At 43.3% G+C, this 23685-nt stretch overlaps 2 protein-coding genes across 2 annotated transcripts in view; one reads left to right on the top strand and one right to left on the bottom strand.

The window, feature by feature from the left end:
• Positions 1-2112: 2112 nt before the first annotated feature.
• Positions 2113-23685, top strand: part of LOC109464277 (cyclic nucleotide-binding domain-containing protein 2-like) — a 29600-nt gene continuing 8027 nt past the window's right edge. Inside the window, exon 1 of the mRNA XM_019761228.1 lies at positions 2113-2575. The gene's annotated coding sequence lies outside the window, so the exon portion shown is untranslated. The remainder of the gene's footprint in view (positions 2576-23685) is intronic.
• Positions 9066-14940, bottom strand: LOC109464278. The gene is made up of 3 exons (XM_019761229.1): positions 14361-14940; positions 11736-14087; positions 9066-11704 (listed from the first exon to the last, which is right to left on the bottom strand). The coding sequence occupies exons 2-3, from the start codon at positions 14085-14087 to the stop codon at positions 10259-10261; spliced, it is 3798 nt and encodes a 1265-aa protein (XP_019616788.1). The 5' UTR covers positions 14361-14940; the 3' UTR covers positions 9066-10258.

Here is a 23685-nt window from a genome sequence, read left to right as displayed (position 1 = left end):
ATAATGCAAACTGTTGATTTTCAAAATAAACTAGAGGTCGGAGATCTCATGTCTTCGTCAGAGGTACATCGTTCTAGAGAAATTAACATGCGTATTCTTCAATCTTTTTAATAATCAATTTGGTCTAAAGAACAAAAGAATCTCTGTACTATTTTTATGGTACAGAACACCCTGAAACGGTTTGCCGCAGATTATACAGATGCGTCGTCACCCGTGTTATCCCCCCCCCCCACGTTATTTGAGTTTGGACTGTTACTGGAAAAAAACGTTCAAGAAATTCTTACTGTGTTGAAAGTGTCACGACAGCGCCGCAAAATATAATAAGAGAAGATGTTATAAAGGAATGAATCAGAACAGGGTGACTACTGCTGTTTTGTTAATTTGTCTTTATGACAAATAGAAGACTTTGTGTTCTTTGTGTCCTAACATTTGTACTTCTACAGTTAGTATATTCCAAATCTAGGCATCTCGTTTTCGGCCCTTCGTGTTTTATTGCGCGCTTGCCTTAAATTTAAGGTAATTAGATTTAAGGTCTCCAGTGGACGTCATCCATAGCAATTACTTGGTCTGGCCGTAGAAAATAACCTGACATATGTCCAACCTATCCTCCCCCTGCTGAAGTTATAGTACAATCCCTCAATGTAACGTCATTTGATCCCATCCCATTATGGGGTTCCCCGCTATATCCAGCTGTCGGCTGTCTCCAAGCAGATGTAGGTGGGGGATTTCTAAACACAAAAGGTCCTATTACGGGGACATAACGACCTCCACGACTCTCATCTTTGAACTCAATCTTGGAGACCACGACAGTAATATGCCTATCAAATTTCATTAACTTCCATCCACACATACAAAAGTTATCCTGCTCACAAGAAAAATTAACAAAATGCCCCCTGTAGTCACAACGAAACCCCCCACGAAGCTCCGTAACGAACTTAACCTTGGTCCCGACAATAGTAAGCACCACACCAAGAATTATAATCAACATTTTACAAATACTTGAGTTATCTTGCTAACAAGCCACAAACACAAAAGGTGCACTAACGTGACGCACGGACCCCCCACGAAGCCAAAACTTGTACTTGACTTCGGCCTTAACAGCGGTAATCTGCCTGCCAAAAATCATGGACATCGAATCATGCCTTCCAGAGTTATATCGCAAAATCCGCAGTTCCCCACACTCCGGCGAGACAATTTCATAGTCCTTCTGACGAAGACAATAAAAAAACGTTCATGCCCCGCATTCCAATGCTGGAGCAGAAAAGCTTGAAATACCTACCAAAACACTTGAATAAAGACATACTGTCAGTATGGAAATGCTCAAAGCTGTTTTTACTCGTTCTCTTTTGCCACCCATTCTCCCAATGCAGAGCCCATCATGTGGCCAATACGTTAACGTTAATTAGGCAACACCAATTTAATTTGTTGGTTCTCGGATTTGCCTCTTCATTTTTTTCTTATTGAAAAAAAAAGGTTCTTGCTCTGAATCAACTAAAAAATGCTCATATTTTGCCCCCAACAGTTGAGGAAAGTCCTTTTCTTCCTACTTGTTATAGTTTTTCCATCTATCAATGAAGTGGTTTGATTGAAAGTTCATAATTCATTGACCCAGCCTTTTGTGACCTTTTGTGTTGACTTCATGGCTCCTCTCATAGCATTTGAGGATGTAATAGGATGCCCAGACCTGTTTTTATTTTATTTTTGTTCGCAGAACCAACAAATTAAATTGGTGTGACCTTAACTAGCCAAGTACTAGTCATGATTGTCGCAGGTGGCAGCTATGAATTTTTCATTTCTAGTCAGCAACCTGACTAACGGCAGTGAAGCATGTCGTTGAACAGAAACATATCCCACGCCCGGACTATCGTTAAGCAACTGACGATACTTTTGAAAGAGCCTAGTATTTATTTGGCTCCGCACACCCCGAGGGTCCCGAAACTGACGTCATCAGCAGCAACTAGATGCGTCACTAGGAGTACTTCTGTGAGCTTTGAATTAGCCTTTTTGGGACAGAGCTTTGATGTCTGTCGTAATGTCAATAAGTTGTTAATTGGAAACGCTTTGTCGCCTCACAATAAACAAAATTAACCAAACGGTGCAGCTCTTTCATTGGCCAAGTAGCTGATATGACGTAGCTGTAAGCTTGATGTTTGTGATGTAAAGGAATGGGTGTACAGGATCTTATCTTCACCAGCGTCACCGGAATAGGCATGAATAGGACATGACAACAAAATCACAGCCATCAGGGGAATACGTGATGAAAAAAGGGCACCGATGACGTCAATCAAAGTAAAAAGCAAGGTTCTGACCATGCTCGCTACACCAGTAGGTCTCTGTGGGTATGTACGGTAACATGTATATAGTACAGTACAGTTGTGTACATCGGCGTCAATTCGTGGAGCCGAAGTTCTGTGTCTGTTTTGTAGTAACCAACTTGTCCATCCAGAGGAAAGACTGCGATTCTCCAACATAGCTATAGGCCACGGGACGTTTGCTGGTGAGAACTTTTTATCACGGCAGCCTCGACTTTTACTTCCGAACGTTCAACTCAAGTTGGGGCCAATCTGCAACAACGGTAAGACAGTTTGAGACTTCGTTGTTCTGTCTTTTTCTCGATCACATAATAAGGACTTCTATTTCTAACACTGGGAGACTGACCAATTTTACAAACAATCATTGGATGTCATCTAAGTGAAAAGACCTAGATCACGAGGCTCGGGCAACATCTAAATGGCTTCAAGTATGAATACACAGCATTCTGTGGCAAGAGAGGACACAGCAGTTGAGAGTAACACATTCAAATGCTTCCAGTGCTCATTTGTATGTTCCCACAAGGACGATCTTCACCTTCATATGAGAGACGTACAGTGTTGCCCAGGTTTTGAAGGAAATGTGTCAAGTTACAGAGGCAAATTGAAGAACTTGAAAAACAAGTACACAGTGAAGGATACAGACCAACTCATGTATAACAGGGTGGTATGTCGCACTGGGAGGAACCCAAATGTTACGAGAAAAATAATTGCAACAAATTACAGTGGCGTGACTAAGAAACAGTCAGATGAAAGGTCCATAGATGGCGCCGTTAAAACATCAAATCCGACGAAACGTAAACAAGAACAAAAGCGCTACAAACAGACCCTGCGTGGTGGAAATGTAACTTCTAAAGATGGCGCAAACATCTCAAGGATTCCCTTTCCCACCTTCAAGAAGCAAACAGTAACCGTGAACGTCAGATATGCGGACAAACTTCGAAGGGTTCTCGAGCAAGAAGGGAGCAGAAACAGATTTACAAACATCCTAAGAATCAAGATGTGGAAGAGGTTAATGGAGTTGGGGAGCACAAAGCAACCTACAGTGAAGAGACGAAGAGTTGAAGAAAAAAAGAAGCTGCTGGAATTACCCTGCACACAACAAGTGTTGCTATACGGTTCCAGTTACCGTATGATTACCGCCGATCGTTCACAGAATCTGACGGGTGCCTACAGCTCCGGCCTCGGCAACCACTGTTCAGCGACCGCGAAGGAAGACGCAGGAGACGCCCGTAGACCATCATTTCCACAAGGAACCGGTACCGTGTCCTCATGTGTACCGATTGACCTCCGTGTCAGGCCCACAACCACACAATCCTCCACGACAAGAGATGAAGAAGTTAACCTCCTTCGGTCGGGACCTCCGAGGTTTCGCAACGTTAGGGCAGAATATTTTGGTCAGCATGCTGTGGGCAGTCCAGAGTACACCCGTCAAAGGAGTCTGGCCGGGGTACTGAGGGAGGTAGAGAGGTGTGTATGTCGGGACTGTCGGCCTGCGTTTCTCGCAGGAGTTCAGACTATCGCACGCTGCCACGCTGAACTGAGGCGCGAGACTCAGTCTCGTAATGTGATCAATCAGTGATGGGTAGAATCAGAGAACATCAAGAGACATGCGGCTCAAGGACATTATACAAGGGCACTCTATAATACTGTACATGTAGAAGTCATTGGACATACACAGAGAAGAAGCCAATAATTGGCACCAATATGACGACGTGTATCTTTGTTGACCCCGTGTTAAAGTAGGCACGTGAAAATACTTATGAGACAAAGTAATACAACAACTGCATGTTGCATTCGGCAGCCTGCCATTCATATATCTAAAGACAGGGGGCGCTTTTTGAAATGTCGCTCCTGTATAAAGTTAAGTTTTAGCTACATACTAACTTAACAGTAGTTACGATGATTCGTAGCCAAAGCTTTAAATTACAATAATGTATTGTTAGAAAACATAGACGATGAGACGAATTCCGTAGCCTGGCTTGAATGTATGCTAGGGATTCTCGTAGACTGAATCTAGCAAGTGGTCGCTCTTTCTACAGCCACAAGATAAAAAATTGTGCACAGAAACAAACAATAGATAGATTTATGTCCACCTACATGAAAGTAAGCTATGTGATGGGCAAACAAACAGCTCTTATGTTGACGAAGGTTAGGCATCCAGGTGGAACAGTACTTGACTGGACAAACTAAATCAATCAACATACTAGTAACTGGCTATTACTAGTATGTAATCTCCAAGCAGATCTTCGGTGTCAGACTGCAAAACAGTATCAAATTGGCCAGAGTAACTGTCTGGCAAATTAATGGATACTGTCTGGCCATTTTAATACTGTCTTTGTAGCCACCAGTACATCTGCTTGGAGATTAGGTATTATGTGTGCTTGATAAGATCAGTAATTGTTTGTAAGTTTGGTGGAGGGTAGGCTCAAATTCAAGACTACATCAAGAAGTTAGGAAAATTGCACGGCATACTGAAAATTGTACGCGATCAAGTGATAATTCAACAGCCTTGACAGTATATTAAATGGAATTTGGCAAGACAGTGGCTAAAAAAGCTTGACTAAGGTAGCTGACATGATTATGCCATTTTACACTCCCTGAACACCGACGGTCATTTGACCTTTCAGGTGAATTACCGTAATTGCTCGGCGGGATGGTACACCAAACATGAATCAGTTATATGGCCCGTTTATAATCTTGGGTAAAAGTCTCCTTCAGAGATTGTTCTTCTGGTGTGTGTATATAGTGTAGTCTTTTGCAAACCTACGTACAGAACAGCACGAAGATAGGACGATTTTGTTACAGGTTAACATTTAGTGAAGCGGATAAGAAATCACCTGGACGGGTCTGTCTTATGTAACCTAGCCTCAGGCAAACAACTATTTCGAGCACACAGGGTCTAAAATAGAACACCGTGTTGCTAAATGTGTCTGATATTAACAGAAGAGATACAGACTTTAATTCTGAATCTTTAAATTTGATTTTAGAACGTTTCAAAACGGGTGATTTGTTTTTATTCCCGAAAGGTCATCTTTGACGTACAGAATGAAACTCGTGCGTCATCAAAGATGAGTTACCAATCATCGAACACGGATTCTCTTGGCGTCACCGGATATCTAGTCTAATCTTAAGTGTTAATTGTGAATCATTCACCGAAAGATCGTCAGTGTCCGAGTGAATACTACATATCTTAAGAATAGATATTATGTCGTGCATGTAATTACAGAACAAGGTCAACTTGTTTTGAATGTTTATTTTCACATCTCTACCGATTTTGCTCGTGATTTCGTCAGAATACTAGTAGATTTCATGGGTGAAATTACCATCGAAACATGACATTTTTTCTCCAGATCTGCCATGGTGACCGGATTTATATTTAGCATAAACGCTCGCACAGTACCTGTCTTTCCAGGTAGGACTGACTAAATCGTAGCGACCCTCCCAACTAGATGGCGGGGCCCTAGGGGAAGGGTAATTGTTCCCTGAGCATGGGAGTGTGTATGTGACACAAGGTTACCCTTCTGGGCGTTTCAGCGGTGTGGATCACTGCAACTAAACAAAGGGATACCAGTTTGACACCTGGGCTGCCGTTTGTCATTCGATGTAGGGCGAGGCCAGGGCAAGAACTTACACTCAAGCAGAAGAAAACCTCCGGGGGATGACTGAGGACAATAGTTGTTGACTTCTTACTTGGTCTTAAGTGTTGCTGGTAAAATGTCAGAAGATAAGAATAGCAACGACGGAGAATTATGTATAATTATGTACATTCCTGTATCGTACAAAAACACGTTTTGCCCAAGGGTATGTTAACGTTGCATGAAAACAGATGTCATACCAGTGCGCGGGGTTTTTAATTAAGAAATTATTGCAGGCATTGGAAGAGAGATCATTTGAAAGACCGATGACCTTATGTCCTTGGAAGGACTTATACAAGCTTTGACGTTTGACCTTTGCTGTAAAGTATGGAGTTACTGCTGTGAGAGTCTCTATAGGTTTGTTGGCTATACAATGGGTCACAAGTGCATGAAAATATGGAGGTAAAATATATCATGAATGAAATGCCATTTGCAACCACCTACAGTTTTGTGATTTTTTCTTCAAGGCAAGCTCAGTTACGCTACCAATTATCTCTACTTTGTTGAGGATTTCTACAACTTTTCCGACCATTGCCGTCTGGCCTAGCCTCTACCAGGCTTCGGCGAGGCGGATGGAAAGAGTAGAAATCGTCCAAATAGAGAGATAACATGCCAGGGGAGTTTGTCTGCGGGGAGAAAACATTTTACCGCACCCGGTTACATGTATCTCTCTATTTGGCCGATTTCTACTCTTTCCAGCCGCCTCCCGAAGCCTGGTAGAGGCTACTATAGCCCTAAGTGCGAAGGAGGTGGCTCATACGGTCTCTGACAGTGAGAAATGGTTTAACACGGGCTATATACAATCCACTAGAGTCGTTTTATTTGACCGTACACGTGAAAAGTCAAACTGTACGTGTCAAGGCTACGTCTGCCCGGGTGGCAGTTAAACTGTGTCGGAATAGAGAGGTCATAAATCACCTGGACAACTTGATCATACGGGCCACAGGTCACTAACCTCATAAACCATGTGCAAATGCCAAACTGACAAGCAAAAATGCATCGTAAAAATGCCTCCGCTCATTTAGGCGTCACCAAAAATGACGACACCAAATAGCAAACGTTTGTCATTAATTAACGTTTGTCATTGTTTTTGTGTTCTTATGGGCTGTGGATACTGTTAATATAGCCAAAATACGTGATGACATAACACAATAGACTGGATTTTTTACCCCTGGCATTTGTCTGGTCTTTCTGCTTGAGGCCGTTACGCCAGTGATGTATAGCTATTAAGTGGGTTAAGGACCTTCAATTTGTTAAAGACCTTTTAAACAAATTTAAAGACCTTGTAAACAATATCCGGAGAGTATTATATGGTACATTTCGTTCAATCTTGAATTGAATAGTTTAATTTGCATTGGAAAGTGTTTTTCGAAGGGTAGAATTGCACTAGTGGTGGTGACATAGAGATAGAATACCACAACACCGCCTGGGGCTACAGATGCAATGTTTAGGTGTTGGTCGGGGACGGTATTCAACACAAGGTGATGATGGGGTAAATACTAGGTCTGGATTCATTGTGTAACTGCGTTGTGGATAATGAACAAATGGGACTAAAATTTGCAATTGAAAACATAGAAACTGAACCCCCTCACACGTACACAAACACACACACACAAAGACACAAAGACACACACACGCACACAAAGATACACACACAAAGAAATGCACGCACACACACACACACACAAAGACACACACACGCACACAAAGATACACACACAAAGACATGCACGCACACACACACACACACACACGCAGAGACAGAGAGAGAGAGAGAGAGAGAAAGAAAGAGAGAGAGAAAGAGAGAGGAAGAGAGAGAGATAGGCGCTGACATACACACACATACAGTAAGAGATAAACGCACTCTCACAGAAATTTTCCCATGGGATTCAGTTGTCAACAAGCCAAGGATGGCGCCATGATATTTTGACCTTTACCATTTCCACTTACATCATGGGAAAATTATCACTTCTGGTGGAGCGACAACTGACAAGGTCAACTCAGGTCAAAAGGCACTTGTGATGAGTTACATTCCTGTCCTTTTCCTCACCAATGAATGTTTCCAAGGGCATTCGAAACACTTAAGAGATGAAAATCAGACAACAAAGGGACTCACAACAAAAGGGCCATGGATAAACCCTGGCTATTTGACCTTTATGGTTCGATCTGTTGTTGGCAAACTGTCAATATCAATTCAAAGAGAGGGCGGGAGGGGGGATTAGAGGAATTCCGTTCGTTGTGAAAGTTTGGGAGTCGTGCTTATGTTCGTTAAACGCCCTTGATACTGAGCGATAGAAACTTTTCTTGGTGAGATGAATTAAGGTAAAAAGGAAATGACATACTAGCTATTAATACAATAAATTCAAATGGCGTGGATTTAAAATAGAGAGGCATACAAAGCGGTGATAACAGGGTGTCTTTTGATTTGTCCTGTCCATAGTCAATTGCTTTCTGCTCATATCTTAAAGTCATCCTTTGCAATTTCAGGGCAGCAAAACTGGGAATATTCTGAAGAAGGCAATTTGTATGGTATTGACACATACTGCCTCACATTAGCACATTTGAATCAGTATTTCATACTTTGGGCTTTTAAAACAAGCCCCAAGCCCCAAGCTGAGTCCTTTATTTTCTGGGTGGTACCCTAATCAGCCCAGGACCCTTTCAGTGACCATTTTTCAGAATTTTGGTAATTTTTGCTCCATTAGGGTCAATATACATCGGGATAGTGTGGTTGCATCTCAGTAAGTAGATAAATGACTAGAATATTGGCTTTGAAAAATGGGGTTTTCAAGCCCTAAAAACTGCATGGAATGCCTTTTAAGATATCCACACATCTTGATAAATGCTGTGCGATGCTTGAAATTAATCTGACCTAACTAACGTCTGTATCACTTTATAAACGCTGGTCAGATTAACCTTTAAATTTTATACACAAGGACACGTCCTTGCCACGCTTGTGTGTGATTCAGAGGTATGTTTCCATGAAAGGGTAATGTCATGCCGACTCATGTTTCTGAGCTTACTCATAACATTCAACGTCCGCGTAATCTTGTTTGCTTATTGTTTGTTTCAAATAACATAAGATCTATACTATTACAGTCCAGGAGTTTGACAATAAGAAGTATTTTATTCCTTTCACCACCAGAACAAATAGCGAAGTTGACATGACAACAACAGAAACAGAGACAGTAGTAAACTTACGTCTCAAGGTATAATATAAGTCAGGAGGTTAATTCATGAAAATCTCCATTTCTAGATAAGACTACAAAAACAAGGTCTGAAAATTCCGGATAGATATAATATAACTGCAACAGTCTTAAGTGGCAAAGGTTTATATCTACAACAGCACTTCTGAAATTCTGGTTATATTATGTTTAAAACAGGGCTACCAAAACTAGGTGCCAGTCCTAACTTTATGGTTCATCAGACAAAATGTGGCAATCCATGGCATTGGAATGTACCAGGCAAATAAGTATAAAAGCAAACCTATATATAACTGACTAATGGCTAAAAAATCTGAATTTCTTCAATATATTGGTACAATTCTACATTTACCTAAAATCCATGAAAATGTGTCATATTATCTGCCAATAATGTTACCTTAATAAAAGAAATCCCTACCTATTCTTAAAGTTGTTCCTAAAGCATAATGATACAAAGACTTTTCTGTATGCCGAAAAAAATCACAATCCATCAAAATTAATTTACTTTGAAATTAGCTGAGACAAAGTTTACAATAGTTTACAGATGTGTACCTAAACTTGTAGAATTGATTATAAGTATATGTGTTGAGGTTGTTGCCTCAAACACACTTGTCAATTGCATAATGCATTACGATCGTTTAGGAATAATTGAAGGTTGCACTTTAAATAAAATAACAATACATGAATGAATGAAGTTAAAATTACATTCTAGTATTATATGTAGCTAACATAATAAGTCATGATCATTACACAAGTTATTCATTCATACTTGAATCAGCTTTTTAATCATTCTACTATCTTTCATCTTTCCAAAAACAATAAAAGCAGTCACATCAATTTGAACAATTGGTGTGGCAAGACAGACACATCTTTACTGAAATAATTCTTAGGTTGTAAGCTTTTTAAGTTTGCATTTTTGCCCACACCTTGATATTATTATTATTATATTAAATTTAGTTCACATAGGAATATGCTTGTCATACCTTGATTAAACGTCCAATTGTCCGCTGTATATCAAATGTCTTATCAAAGAGCGGCTTGACTGTCTTTCCTTGACTCACAAAAAGTGCGTAAAAGCTAACGTCACGTCGTCTGCAGATATTTGGTCTCACGGAAATGTTCTCCTCTGCGCGGCATAGTCACTGCGAACAGACGTTTCGATCTCGTTCAGAAGAACGGCCAACCTCTCGCGAGAGTTGATGTGTGACTTGGGTTCCCCGTTGAACGCGAGCCGGTCGTCCCGCCTGGTCCAGCCGTTGTGACAGGGAGGTCCGACCGCTGATGGTGTGACGGTTGTCGGCGGATGATAAGACGGTTTTATCCGGATCAGAGGCGGTGGCGATGGCCTACGCTTCTTCACCCGTAGGTCCATCGGTTCTGGACTGGTGTCGTCTCGCTTGGTCTCTGTATCTTGGCGGCTGATCTGCGCGTATCCGTTACCGGTTCCTTGTGTCATAAATGGCGGATTAAATGGCGGGGTTCCGTTATGTAGTTGTGGTGGTGGTCCGAGACGGTAGGCTGGATGTTTGCTGGCGGCCTCTGTCTGAAAGTCTAACGGCGAAGTGGTGTTCATAGGGCTTCTGCTGGGCGGCCAGGCCCTAGTTGGCCCAATTGTATGCAGCACATGGTCGTTTTGGTGTGTGGTTCCATTGCAGTACTTGTATGCCATGGATTGGTCAGCCGTATCCTTGATTTTCTCTAGCTGTTGTTGGAATGGGTATTTTCCTGTGTGTGCTGAAGGATTCTGTGGAATAGCTGTGGCAACACTGTAGTTTTGAGTGTTAGCTATAGGGCCGACCAATGGGCGCAGCGGTATCCTTGGGTCTACTCCCTGGGGCTGTGGCGCGTAAATCACGTTCGTTCTTACGGCGGCGAAGTTACCGCCCTCCCCCGGGTGGCGGCGCACGAGGTGCTGAAAGTCTCCGAAGGAAATGTTTTGCTGTAGGGCTTGATATTTTGGCGGGGAACACTCCACAACGTCGGGGTGGCCCCCCCTTTTGGCAGCGTGTCGGTGTTCTGGACTTACTGTAGCGGTACGTGGCATCGCAACAGACCGCTTGTGGCTGACACTGACCGCTGTAGTAGACCCTCCTGTCAGTATTGCGTTATTTTGAGACTTGTTGACAAGGTAGGGTTCATGGGTGAGCCTTGTCAGCTGGTCTAACGGTGAAGGTGCCAGCGGCCCCACTGTTACGGGTAGCTGGCCGATATTGCTTGGTGTGGTGCCAGGCATTGCTCTGTTGGTAGGGGAGGTGTGCTGTTTTTCCAAAAGTTTCTCCCTCAAGGCCTCTACTACAGCGCTCTGTAGTTTGTCTGTGGCTGAGATCTGTGGTGGTTCTGTCATGATCATGGTGGTGGTTCTAGCGCGCTGAACTCCACAGTCTTGTCCAACATAGACAATGTGATCCTCTTGCACCGGCGACTTTCTTTTCTGACTGGCCTGGGTAATGGAGTTCGCTTTCGGCGGCTCAATACTTTCTGGTTGTCGCTCAGCAGTCGACGTTTGCCTGCCCCGCACGCTTTTGCTTGGCGTCGCTGGTACCGGTGTAACTTTCTGGTCACTTTCCGTCTCGTGGCTGGTCAACTTGCGGCTCGTGGCTGCAACAAGAACCAAGCGCTGGTTCTTTCTTGATGCTGACCTCCGGTATGGGTGACAGGGCAGGACTACTGCTCACCTTCGCGTGTGTGTTGCAACGCGAACCTGTCGTGACATTCGCACCCTGGACATTCGTCTGTGATTTTTCATCCCCATTGCTCTCAACGCCTTTCCCTCCCAGTGTTTTGCTATTCACCACCGTCAGAGCCCTTTTTAGCCTCACCTTGAGCATTTGCATGAACCTGGCTTTCAGGTGCTCGTGTTGCAGAATCTCCCGAAGTTTGTCGGCCTGTTGCTGGTTCCGGATCGTGATTGGTCGCTTGAATGCCGGAAATTTGACTTCTGTTGGAAATGTCGTGCCGATGGGGATAAGGTCGTCTGCGGGTCCGACGATTTTCTCCACGGGCGCTTTCGCAATACTTTCTGGAGATCCGTCCGCTTTCACGTTGTTATTGTCAGGTGGTATAGGCACCACGGACAGCGCTGTGTTTGTGTCTTCCTCCGGAGTGCCATCGTCCGATGACACCTCTATGTTCGCGGCAGGTGAGGGCACTGATTTGTCGGCCGCGATGATCGGGGTCCCCCCGTGACACGTCTCGTTACTGGCCTGCAGCTGTGCCGTGTCTATGGCGGTGTGTCCTTCCTTCAGCGCCTTCAGGGCCTCCATGGCACTCTCTCTCCTCACCAGCCCCGAATAGCACTGTTCTTCCCGCATGTGCATAAGCAGAAGCTTCTTTTCCAAACACATAAAAGGGCACTGAAAACACCGGAATATTCTAGACTCTCCCACGTAGTACGGGCGAATCTGATCTATAAAACATGGTTTTGGAGCTATAGTCCGAAATTTTGTGGTGCCAGGCGCACCACCATTGGCAGTTGAGGAAGCTACATTCCCGTACGTCGTCAGCGGTGGTGCGTTGGACGACGTAACCGACATATCGATCCCTTGTTGGGCGGGGACGCTTGCTTCTGTAGCCGGCTGCTCGTTGTATACCGACGGGCCTATGTTTTCTGGTGACCCCTGGTCTTTTGCACCTCCCGAACGATAATGGTCTCCATTAGAAGGGGTGTTTTGTGAGTCAGTCATTGTCTCTCCTAATTCTTGCATTTCATGGGGATCACTTGAAGTCTTGCTGTTTGTCTGACGAATGACGACCAAAACGTCGCCACTAGCGGTGGAAACTGGCACGCTACAGGTTGGATCCGGTTCGAGGGCTAGACCGCCGACACGCGCGCCTTGTGTGTGCAGGGCTGGCGGGGCGGACTGGATCTCCCTCTGAGGAGGGCTGGCCTTGCGGGGCTCCAACCCTTCCAGGTGAAGGTGAGACAGCTTCAGGCGGCGGGTCTCAGTCTCGGAGAGGCCGCGTGAAATATCCGGTTGTAATTTTTTTATCGTCGCTTGATATTCCGAGATCGAAAACACGTCCGTAATGACTGGCGTCCCGTCACTTTGCTCTTCAGTACGGCTGTCCTCGGTTACGGATGTCAAACTTGTCGCATCGTCCATTCCGTTGTTTGGTGGGGTGGTAAGGATCACCTTTGAAGGTGCCGAGCTCTTTTCTGTACAACACTGCGAGTCGAGTGACCGAACTTGATCCTCTACTTGCTTTTGCGGACCGGCACCTACCATTCCCTGCAGGGGTGGCACGGTTACAGTACTATCACGATGCGAGATTTGTGTTGTATCGCCGCCTGAGTTCGTAAATTGGTGAGCGTTACTTACAGTTGCGTCTCGGCAGGTGTCCCTTCTCTCGACCTGTATCTGTTCTGCCCATGTCCGGGAGTGCGGCAGGTCTACGTGCAGGCCGTTCCGTGGGCCCTTCTGTAACTGGTGAGGCTGTTCGGCGGGACTGTTTCTCACCACCCCTTGGCCTGAACATTCCCCATAATTAGATAATTGGTTAAATAGCGCCATCCCCAGAGCCTTTTGACCTTTTCCTGAGCTATTCTCAGCCGCCGATGTGTCATTGCCCCGCGGCTCGGCCGCTCCTTTCACGGGCAGGGATTCGGTGTTGTCGGGCGACGTTTTTTGTTGCTCACCAACTTCGGGTTCGTCCACTTGGTCTAGCAAATGCAATAAATCATCAGTCCAACACCTCCGCTTGCGCTTGACTTGTTGAGACTTCGGTTTGGACTCCTTGTCTTCTATCTGGATGAGGATACGGACATGTTGGGCCGACGAGCCGACGGGTTCCTTCTCGGCGTCCTCGTCCTGTTGGCCGGCGCGCTGTCTCTCCACGTCGCGTCGGTGGCCATCGACGTGGTCGCCGATGCGTTTCCTCTGAAGCGTGGTATACCCGCAGCCGCTACACCGGTACCTCAGGCGAGATATCATCATCATCTAGGGTGGGGCAACACCAATAAACTGTGTTACACATGAGTAATCCCTCGGGTATATTGAGGACACACTATAGCTACAAACACAATATGCCACTATACAAATATACACTACAGGCAGAGGTTGCCGGGGAAGATCGTGACTTTTCTATCACATACCCCGTTTTCTGTCGCTGTGGTGGGGAGTAGCGACAAAAAACAGGGCATATGATAGAAAGGTCTCAACTTCCCCTCCAACCTCTGCTTGAAGAGCACTAGTAACTAGAAGAAATCGTACCTGTTAACAACATAGCTTCAGTGACAGTGGGACATGGCTCAGGTGCACAGAACCGAACTGAAGAAATGAAGAGACTGGCCTTCTTGTCAGGGCGACAGATTTTGTGGAATATGAATAATCCATAAATTATATCCATAGCCTTGTTGATATGAAAAACAAATGTACATTTCGGCACCATAGATATTGGTTATTGGCGTATTTTTCAAACAGCTACAGACGTCATACCGTATTTTTGGTAAAGGTATGTACACAAACCTACCACTTATTTTTCTATTTTTTCTTATTGCTGTGTTGATATGAAAAACAGAATGCACATTTTGATTCCACAGATATTCGTTTATAGGCGTATGCTCAAAACAGCTACAGACGTCACACTATATTTTTGTTAAAGACAAGTAAACAACGCGCGACTGTTGTTTTCTGTCTATAAAGACTGGTCCAGGATGTTCTGTGACGTCGGTACGTCTCCACGTACGCACGTGTGACGAAAATAGGTATCGATTTTGGCAAACACGCGGAGGTTCTAGAATCGGGGCCTTCAATAAACTTATATACTCATAATTGCTGTCCGTCATTGATTGGTTTATAGTTCCTCGAAATTAATTATAGAATATGGTCAATAAGGTCAATACTGAAACAGTTATTCACTGTATCCTCTGCTACCATTTGTTAACCACGCTTCCCAGGGAATAACAGAGTCTGATATGCATATTTTTAGCCTGTCAAGAGAAACGCCCCCTAGGACCTCAACACGCACTGCAGGTAATAGATACTGTAGATGTCAAGGACGTCAGTCAAGAATTACAAATGGTTTTGGTTCCCTGCGTTTCTCTCTTGATATCGATACTTGTATTTTGTATTGTAGGAGACACGTATCCAACGAGTTTGTGACAAGATACATGCCACGTGCATTTTGGAAGACAGTATCGTGTCAAAAGATATGGTTGGGGATTTTAGTTGGGGATTTTACCTCACAAACTAAAATCTCCAAGCCTCTGCAAGTTGAAGTGTGATTCGTCTATCGTATACTTGGCGTTCCTTTTATATACTGGACACCCCCAGTGTAATAGAATATGAAATATGTATCTGCCCTGCTTGAACGTGGAAATGTACCCAAGCCTCAAACAGCAGAGACGTGGAGTTCCTCCACATTCTGCTAGGGGCGCTTTTGCACGTCTTCTCCCACTAACAACTCCGTTGCCCCAGGCGATATTTTCACAAGGGCGAACATGACACCTGTGAGCTTTTAAACACCTCGACACGGCACAATTACAATTGCTCGAGGGTGTCACGACTCTGCGACGAAACACAGGCCGTGGGTGGGACCAGTCACAAGACAACCTGATTCATATCTGAAGGGTTATGCTAATAAACTTTGTGTAAACAACCTTCAAGCAGAGGTTGTGGGGGAATGATCGTTACCTTTTTATATTGGCCGTTTTTTTTTGTCCTGACCCCCACCCGTCGGTGGCTGGCAACCTTCTCTGGCTAATGGATACTGCCTGGCCAATTGATACTGTCTTTTTGCCACCGAGAGGGATCTGCTTGGAGATTAACCAAAGTGGCCACCTTGGATAGGTGAAGAGGGTCACCTCACAACATGACTGAGACATAAATGATTTCCAAGTCGAGATATTCTAATGTCAAATGCTGTAAATGCATGTCCAGCATGTGGGGAGGGTGGCACATGGAACAATTTACCTTGAACAAAAATATCACCCAGCAGTCAAGGAAAACTGGCTGGTTTCTGCATGCATTCTCTTTAGTTGTCATCAAAAATGAACATGATCAAAAATGATGTGGTCACCATGGGCAAGTATCAGGCCTTGAGCAGACCCAAGTCAGGACGGTCGCGGTCGCGTATGCCAGGTGGTATCCTGGGACAGGTTGCTTAATGCTTGTGTCAATGGGGAAAATTTTTGGGACCGAGAAAAAGCGGTCACCATGGACAGGTGGTCAGCTTGAAGAGGTGGTCACCTTGGCAGGTTGACTGTACATGAAACGTTCTCCGGTAATGTAACGTGTTTTTGCGAAGTTTAAACAGGCAAATTGTTTAAACAGTCAAATAGTTTAAACAGTCAAATTGTTCTCTCCAGCAGACCAAACTCCCTTGGCATGCCATCTCTCTATTTGGCCGATTTCTACTCTTTCCTGCCGCCCCCGAAGCCTGGTAGAGGCTAGAGTGAGTATGGGGGCCCTAGTATACAAATAGGATGGCACCCAGGCTAAGCCCCTTTCAACAGAACACATTAAAAGAATTCCTCCGGTCAATTCAGCAATGGAGCTCCAGGGCCGGAATTTCTCCTCTAGCAAAGGATTATACCACCTTTATAGTAAACGTGTTAGGAATGCCGAGAAGACAACACCTGGAGAGAGGTGTGCAGCAACAAGTCCCGTATTGTTCTCGTTCAATGTGTTAATTCATTGTAACAAAGACAACGTATTACATGGTAGAAATCAAACTTTGATTTAAAACCGGATGAGACTAGATGCAGTACTAGTATACAGTATGAAGGCATGAGGGATTGGGAATTAATGTTTACGACTAAACGCTGCATCCATTGGATGGAAGGAATTCTGCTTAATATACTTTGTATACACGTAATTTTAACCCATTCAAACCATACAATTGAACCGTACTCTACTTTGAAACCAAGTAAGCCGAAGAAAGTAGACAAAATCCATGAATTTTTTTCCAGACCTATAAAAGTGACTGGTGGTGATTAATATTCTAGGCATGAGATAGAGTGGTCTTAACCGCTCAGTACTCACTGATCTGAACAATGTCGCTTCCAGTTAATTGTTGACAGACATAATCTCTTGTCCAACTGGGATAACCATTCTTTTGAGCCTACGTACTAGATGTTCAAAATACTTTGGGGGAGCTTTTAAGAATCTAATTTGTACTTTCAACCTTCTTAAGATTTTAAGATAGCTGGCAGAAACGCTGGAGAAACTTTTCAGAAGAGAAACCGCAATAGCTTTTAGATTATTTAGGAATGTGAAGGTTCATACCATATACGTTGAACGGAAATCTCAGAATTTTGTGAACTCATCACAGATGTGTTGTGTTGACACATGCATGCTCATTTTTCAGTGATTTTTTAAAAAACTTTGATTGACGAAATTCATGATCTACATCATTCCACCACGTTTTCATTAAGTAAAACGATGAAAAACAAACGCAGATAGTAAATAATTAGATAGGTAATTACATCCGCTTTGGTGAAATTCGCCTGTAGACGAATGTCGGTTAGTCCTCATTGTATTAATTGCAAGATGCCACAGTCCACAGTTACAAAAAAAAACCTAATGTGTCTTGATTTTGTAAACAAGAGAGACCAGAACAACTAGCAAACCGCAAAAATCCACGCTATTCAGACTAGTACTATCACGATAACAACATCACATAATCTAACAAAAATGAAAAAATTTCCCCTACCAATTCTCTCCAAACCCACTCTCCAGTACGCTCCCAGTGTTATGTTGAACGATGACAAATCTTTCAAATGGCACGAGTACGTAAACAGTACAGCGTTGAACTTTTCCGTCCCCCAGATACACTCCCTTTCATAAATTACTGAACTTCAGAGATCTGTATCTTGCCTCGTGCATGGTAAAAAGTAGGCGGAGTTAACAGAGCGCTGGCGATAGGATGTCCACATCACAAGGTAACCCTCCCCCCACCCCCCAAAGAGTGCGTCGTGCAGCAAAGAGGAAGACACAGTCTGTTAATCTTTGTTTTGTCATCTCGTTTCAAAGTGAGCAGCCTAGGGGCACATCGTTTCCTTGTACGGTTCGTAGAATCAAGGTTGGGCACGTTTTCTACGGACCAAAGGAAACGTTTAATAGCCACTCTGATTTTGAAATATTTCTCTGAGAGCCACGTAAATCTATTGTCCGTGATATATCAACCGTTTTACGGATCTGGATGTTCTGTAAATATACGTGGTAACAAAAGAGGATAGGATATAACCACACGTACACGACACGATATTTTCACAGCGTATTTATACACCCACGGAGACAGACATTTTGATCCGGTTGCGCACACTAAAATTAGACATATAGAAACACGGTAAGGACGCTAAAATGTTTGGATCGGACACATGTAAATCACCAAGCAAAACTGTCCACTTATTGATCGTGTATATTATCGATTTGGGTGATCAGCACAGTATTTCTTGAATAACAGACATTATTGCCTTATTATGATTCAACTTCTACTGTTGTGTGGAAATAACCCGTCTCCTTGTGTTGATATTGCATTTAAACACCAAGACCGTTTTTCTACTAATGCTGTTTTCTACTAATTCTATTTTTCCTGCTCTATTAGGATTGATATGACGAAAACCACGTCAAGTTTATCACATATGATATTCAATATAGATTATTTTATTTTTTTTATTTTATGACGATTTACCACATTTGTGGAAGGATTGACATAACAGGTGAGTATCACCTCTTCAAAGATGTCAACCCCGAGACCAGACTGAAAGGTTTGAACCACTCACACCGGGAAGGTTCCCTACTCTTTTCGATAAGTGTGGTGGGTTCTTTAACGGGTGGGTGGGTGGGGGGTTTACCTTCTCTAACGGGACTGATGACTAAAATCACGTATATCACATGATATGAAACATAAATTGAATCAGCATCTGAGAACTTGTAAGTCATGTATTAAGTGGAAAAGGAAACTATAACTAATATTGACATTCTTATCTTGAAAGTTTATCTATGTTAATTATGTTGGAAGAAGTCATTATGAAGCATCTGTTGACAAAGACTAGTACAGGAGTTGCACGGTCGAAAATTGGGACAAGTCCAATTTCTTGCGTAAAAATCACAGTCCAGACTCAGCCTCATAATCTTGACATCCGTAAACTATATAAAGCAATCTGTTAGTGTATTAACAATGGCACAACGATTTGTCATGGGGGTGTGGGGTGTCCTGATAGTCTGCCAAATGATAAACATTTGTTTACTCAATCCTTCTGTGCGAACGTGCCATTGATATGTATATTTTTAGAAACATTGTATATATACACGGAGCATGTTTCTAAAATATTCTAATAAATCACATATTTGTTGTAGTTGCATGTTGATAACTTTGTTGGTTATCATGTAACTAGTAGTGTTTTACGTTACATGTAAATGTTAATGTCAGGGATACCTGAAATACAGGTGTGTTACCTTTGTATATTTCCCGGTAGACTTGAATAAGAATGAAATGATGTGACGGTAACCGTTATATTCTCTTTTTTCTAATCCACCTCTCCATGTACAAAACTGTAGGAGTTGAAAGAGGTCTATCGTGGGATTCATATACAATGACAAACTTCTAAAAGAACAAAACTCAACTAGATAATAAAATAGAACATCTGTACATAACATGAGACTGCTAGTATTCACAAGATGAAAACCTGCATATAGCGGTAGCCACTTGAAATTATCTGGCTAGACTCTATACGTACAGGTACACAAAATGGAACTTTATATACATACCAACTAAAAGAAGTCTTGTATCAGCCAAGAAAGGAACGATAAGTAGTCGAGAAAAGATCAACTGAACATGAAGAAAACCCAGAGTGGCTATCTGAATATCAGGTTGTATTCAGGAATTCAGATAAACGGGAATTTGATAAACAAAAAATAGGACCACAAAAAATTACAACAAATACGCTCAAATATATTCCGAAAAGGGATTCTAGAAAGTGTGAGAACAAGACTACGATGTCTGACACCCCAATGTCGTGCACGTGGTCACCACTTCACTGTCACCTGTCAAGTTTTTTTTTTTATATTCCAACATTTCATGACTAGACATGGTGGCGGCAAACTCAAGTTATATCAACCTATTTTATACTGCCACCAACGCAGATAGAGGGCGGAACAGGACAATACTAATTTTCACCTGAGTTAAGTGAGGAAAGTCGTGTTAAGTGCCTTTCCCAAGGGCACAAGATCGGTGGTATGTCAGGACTCTAACCCGGGACCTCTTGCTTCCGAGTCGAGCACTCTGCTGCTACGCCACACGACCCCACTAAAACTTTCACCTAAGTTATACATTCGAATTCATTCATCTCCTTTCGATCGGATTCCTAGTTGCAAGAGGGTGAAGGTTACAAAATTCGATCCAACAATATCCACCCTATAACAGCGTAAACATGCAACGTGTGCCGTAAACATGACCTCCCAAACACGCCTATTTATTTTGCGGTCGCCCGTGTTTTGGTCAATATAACGTTTTAGTCAGCTCACACTTCCCTACAGTGACAAACCACGATAAAAGCTGTATAACAGCAGAAGTACAGAACATCTTGACCAAAAAGTTTGGGTTGAAATTGTCTATCGCATGGGTCATGGCCACTGACGGGACGGACAGCTATGCATTTTACTTCCGCCTTCATTATTAATCTGCTCTCGGTAGATCTACTCCAGTGCCCCCCGAAAATGGCCACTGGCAAGGACACAATTATGCCAAGGTCCTTACCTCTGTATATGTTCATGTGCAGAACGCGAAGATACCAGTAGTCGGTAGGGTTACTCCAGCCAGACGACTTCTCAGTCACTGGGCACCAGACTGCGCACGAAAGGTGGGTGTTGGCGGCAGAGTTGAATATTGTGCGTGTTGTTGTTTGGTAGGGAAAAGCCACTATGTATAATTACCGGTGATCTTTAAATGAGTTTTTTTTTTACATCCCATAGTTTCGTCGTCATTTGACAACAACGCGACTGTACGTAGAAAAAACTGAGGACGATTTATATCTTTTTTACAAGTAAATCTGCCTACTCTAATGTTGGGAGGCATCAATGTCGTCCATGAAGCGAATTCGAAGCCTAATGAACGGATGTCGGACACTTCGGCACCTGGACACTTCGGCACTTGGACACTTCGGCATCAGGACAGTTCGGCACCTGTACACTTCGGCACCTGCATACTCCGGCATCTGGACAGTTCGGCACCAAGCTCAGGACGGTTCGGCACTACAATGACAGAATGCTGCTGTTGGTTGCTGAACCGTTCTATGACTTTCAGCGAAGATAGTTATTATGTAAAAAAAAGCAAGGAGTGAAGAAGCCATCCAATATGTTATGCAGAACAGATACCCAAACCTGTTATTATTTCATCATTGTGGCTAATAAATGAAAACAAACTTTGAAAGTTGTAACAGGACAGACATATTAAGGTTATAGTCTGTCACTGTTTAATGTTATTTTGATGCAATATTCATCTTTGTAGACTGTTTACCATTAATGTTTTGATTTTTTTTCCCGCGCGTGGGACACCTCCCTAGCAACAGTAACTAACAACACTGGGACCACAACACTGCCTCTTCCATATTGCTTTTATTGTTGTACAAAAAAAATCGTTGGGTACTCGGACGTAGTAATTAAATAAAAGATATGGGATAGTATGACTTTCGTGATAGGGTCAGGTAGATTAAACACCGTTTCACAGTAATGTATCGGGCTGTCCAGGTGCCGAACCGTCCTGGCGGCTGGGTGCCGAACTATCCTGGGTCAGGTGCCGAACCGTCCTGGGAAAGGTACCGAGCCGTTTTTGGCCAGGTGCCGAACCGTCCTAGATGGTGCCGAAGTGTCTAGGTGCCGAAGTGTCCAGGTGCCGAAATGTCCTGATACCCTAATGAACAACCCCTAATCACTGAGCACCTATGAATAGATACGCAAGGTTGGAAACACGTCATTCGGCTGAAGGTGTATCCGTCGGTATGTCGTCCGACCACCCGGCTAATGCACCCGCCAGTCACCGCCAACTTGCCCCTAAACCATGCGTCACTTGACCTAAGATTCACAACGCACACTTCCGTTATTTTCATCCGATACACATGGAAAAAAAAGTTGTGAAAACTGCACTGTCATGTTGTCCGGGTTGTCTTGTTTTGAAGCTAACTTTGGTGAGGTTCAGTTTTGTGTACATGTACTGAACAAGAACGGACAATGCCCTCACTATGTAGCATTGTAGGTCGAAGTAACCTGTTGTTCACTTGGTTGTCAAAAGTCATTTATCATTCTGTGATTTGCCGTGGGCGTATTCAAACCTTGTTATACTTGTAGAGATCAGATAAAACATACCTTTGTGTGAGTAAAATAACATACTGTTAGACAGTTCATTGACAGTCGCATCAATTAATAACGCTTCAGAAATCAACGGAGAAACAGAAGGGTGATGACAGTCATTCTTATGACATTTACATGTAGGTTGTAACATGTACTTTTTAATGCTGGATCAACATATTACTTGGTACTACAAAATGGCAATGACCTTACGCGACACGGAAATCAGCTAGTTACGCGATTTCCCACCCTAATCCATCCCAAATCTCACCTGCACCACCTCGGGCTACTAACGTAAGGAAGTGGACGTTTTTCTAGGAAAAAGGAAAAATCTCCAACTTTTCTACCCAGCTGACGCACTGACCGATGATAACCTTCAGGAACCGATGGTATCAGCTCAAGGTCACAGCTTACCTGCTAGGTACCGCACTGCTTTATCTTACAGAACATTTATTTTTATTTCATGACTAGACATGGTGACAGCACACTCAAGGTATATCAACTTATTTTATGCCGCCACCAACGCTGAGGACGAATACAGGACAGGACAATACTCATTTTCACCTGAGCGAAGTGAGGAAAGTCGTGTAAAGTGCCTTTCCCAAGGGCACAAGGTTAGTGGCAAGTCAGGACTCGAACCGAGGTTTCGAGTCGCGCACTCTGCCGCTCCACCACACGACCCCACGACGATGCTTAATGACGATACGTATGCTTAAGACGTAATCTTTCCGAGAAATCTCAATGATTGGATTAAGAGTGACACACATATGTAGTAATGACTAAAAAAACAGCATACACTATACACACAGTGACTTACGGAAATATCAAAAGTCCGCTTGTTCATGTATAATTCAATGGTGCGTATGCGTAAAAGTGTCGGATTATACAGCCGTTAACGTTTTAACGTTACTGGCTCCAATTTTGTGTTTTGTCTACTTTAGGCCACACCAAGTAAATTTTATGGATGACGTCCTTTGCAGACCTTATATCTAATGCGAGAGGGCGAAAAAAAAACAAGAAGGGCCCGAAAAAACAAGATGCCTAGATTAGAAATATACTATACTTAGAGACAAATGTTAAAGCCTGAGGCTATTGACAGGATCGTCCTGTCAACAGCAGGAAATACTGCACTGCTGACAGGATCGTCCTGTCAATAGCAGAAAATACTGCACTGCTGACAGGACGTATCCTGTCAATAGCAGAAAATATTGCACTGCTGACAGGACGTATCCTGTCAATAACAGGAAAT

The sequence above is a fragment of the Branchiostoma belcheri genome, unplaced genomic scaffold (genome assembly GCF_001625305.1).
Source record: "Branchiostoma belcheri isolate BF01 breed outbred unplaced genomic scaffold, Haploidv18h27 scaffold135, whole genome shotgun sequence".
NCBI classification, from domain to species: domain Eukaryota; kingdom Metazoa; phylum Chordata; class Leptocardii; order Amphioxiformes; family Branchiostomatidae; genus Branchiostoma; species Branchiostoma belcheri.
The sequence above is the reverse complement of the archived record's forward strand: the minus strand, read 5'-3'. Positions and strand labels throughout refer to the sequence as shown.

What these genes read in the sequence shown, in the direction of transcription:
- LOC109464278 (XM_019761229.1), bottom strand. Translation starts at nt 14,087, where the DNA reads ATGATGATGATATCTCGCCTGAGGTACCGGTGTAGCGGCTGCGGGTAT. An exon ending in GTTGCAGCCACGAGCCGCAA is followed by an intron (nt 11,705 to 11,735) that starts GTTGACCAGCCA and finishes GAAAGTGACCAG; the next exon opens with AAAGTTACACCGGTACCAGC.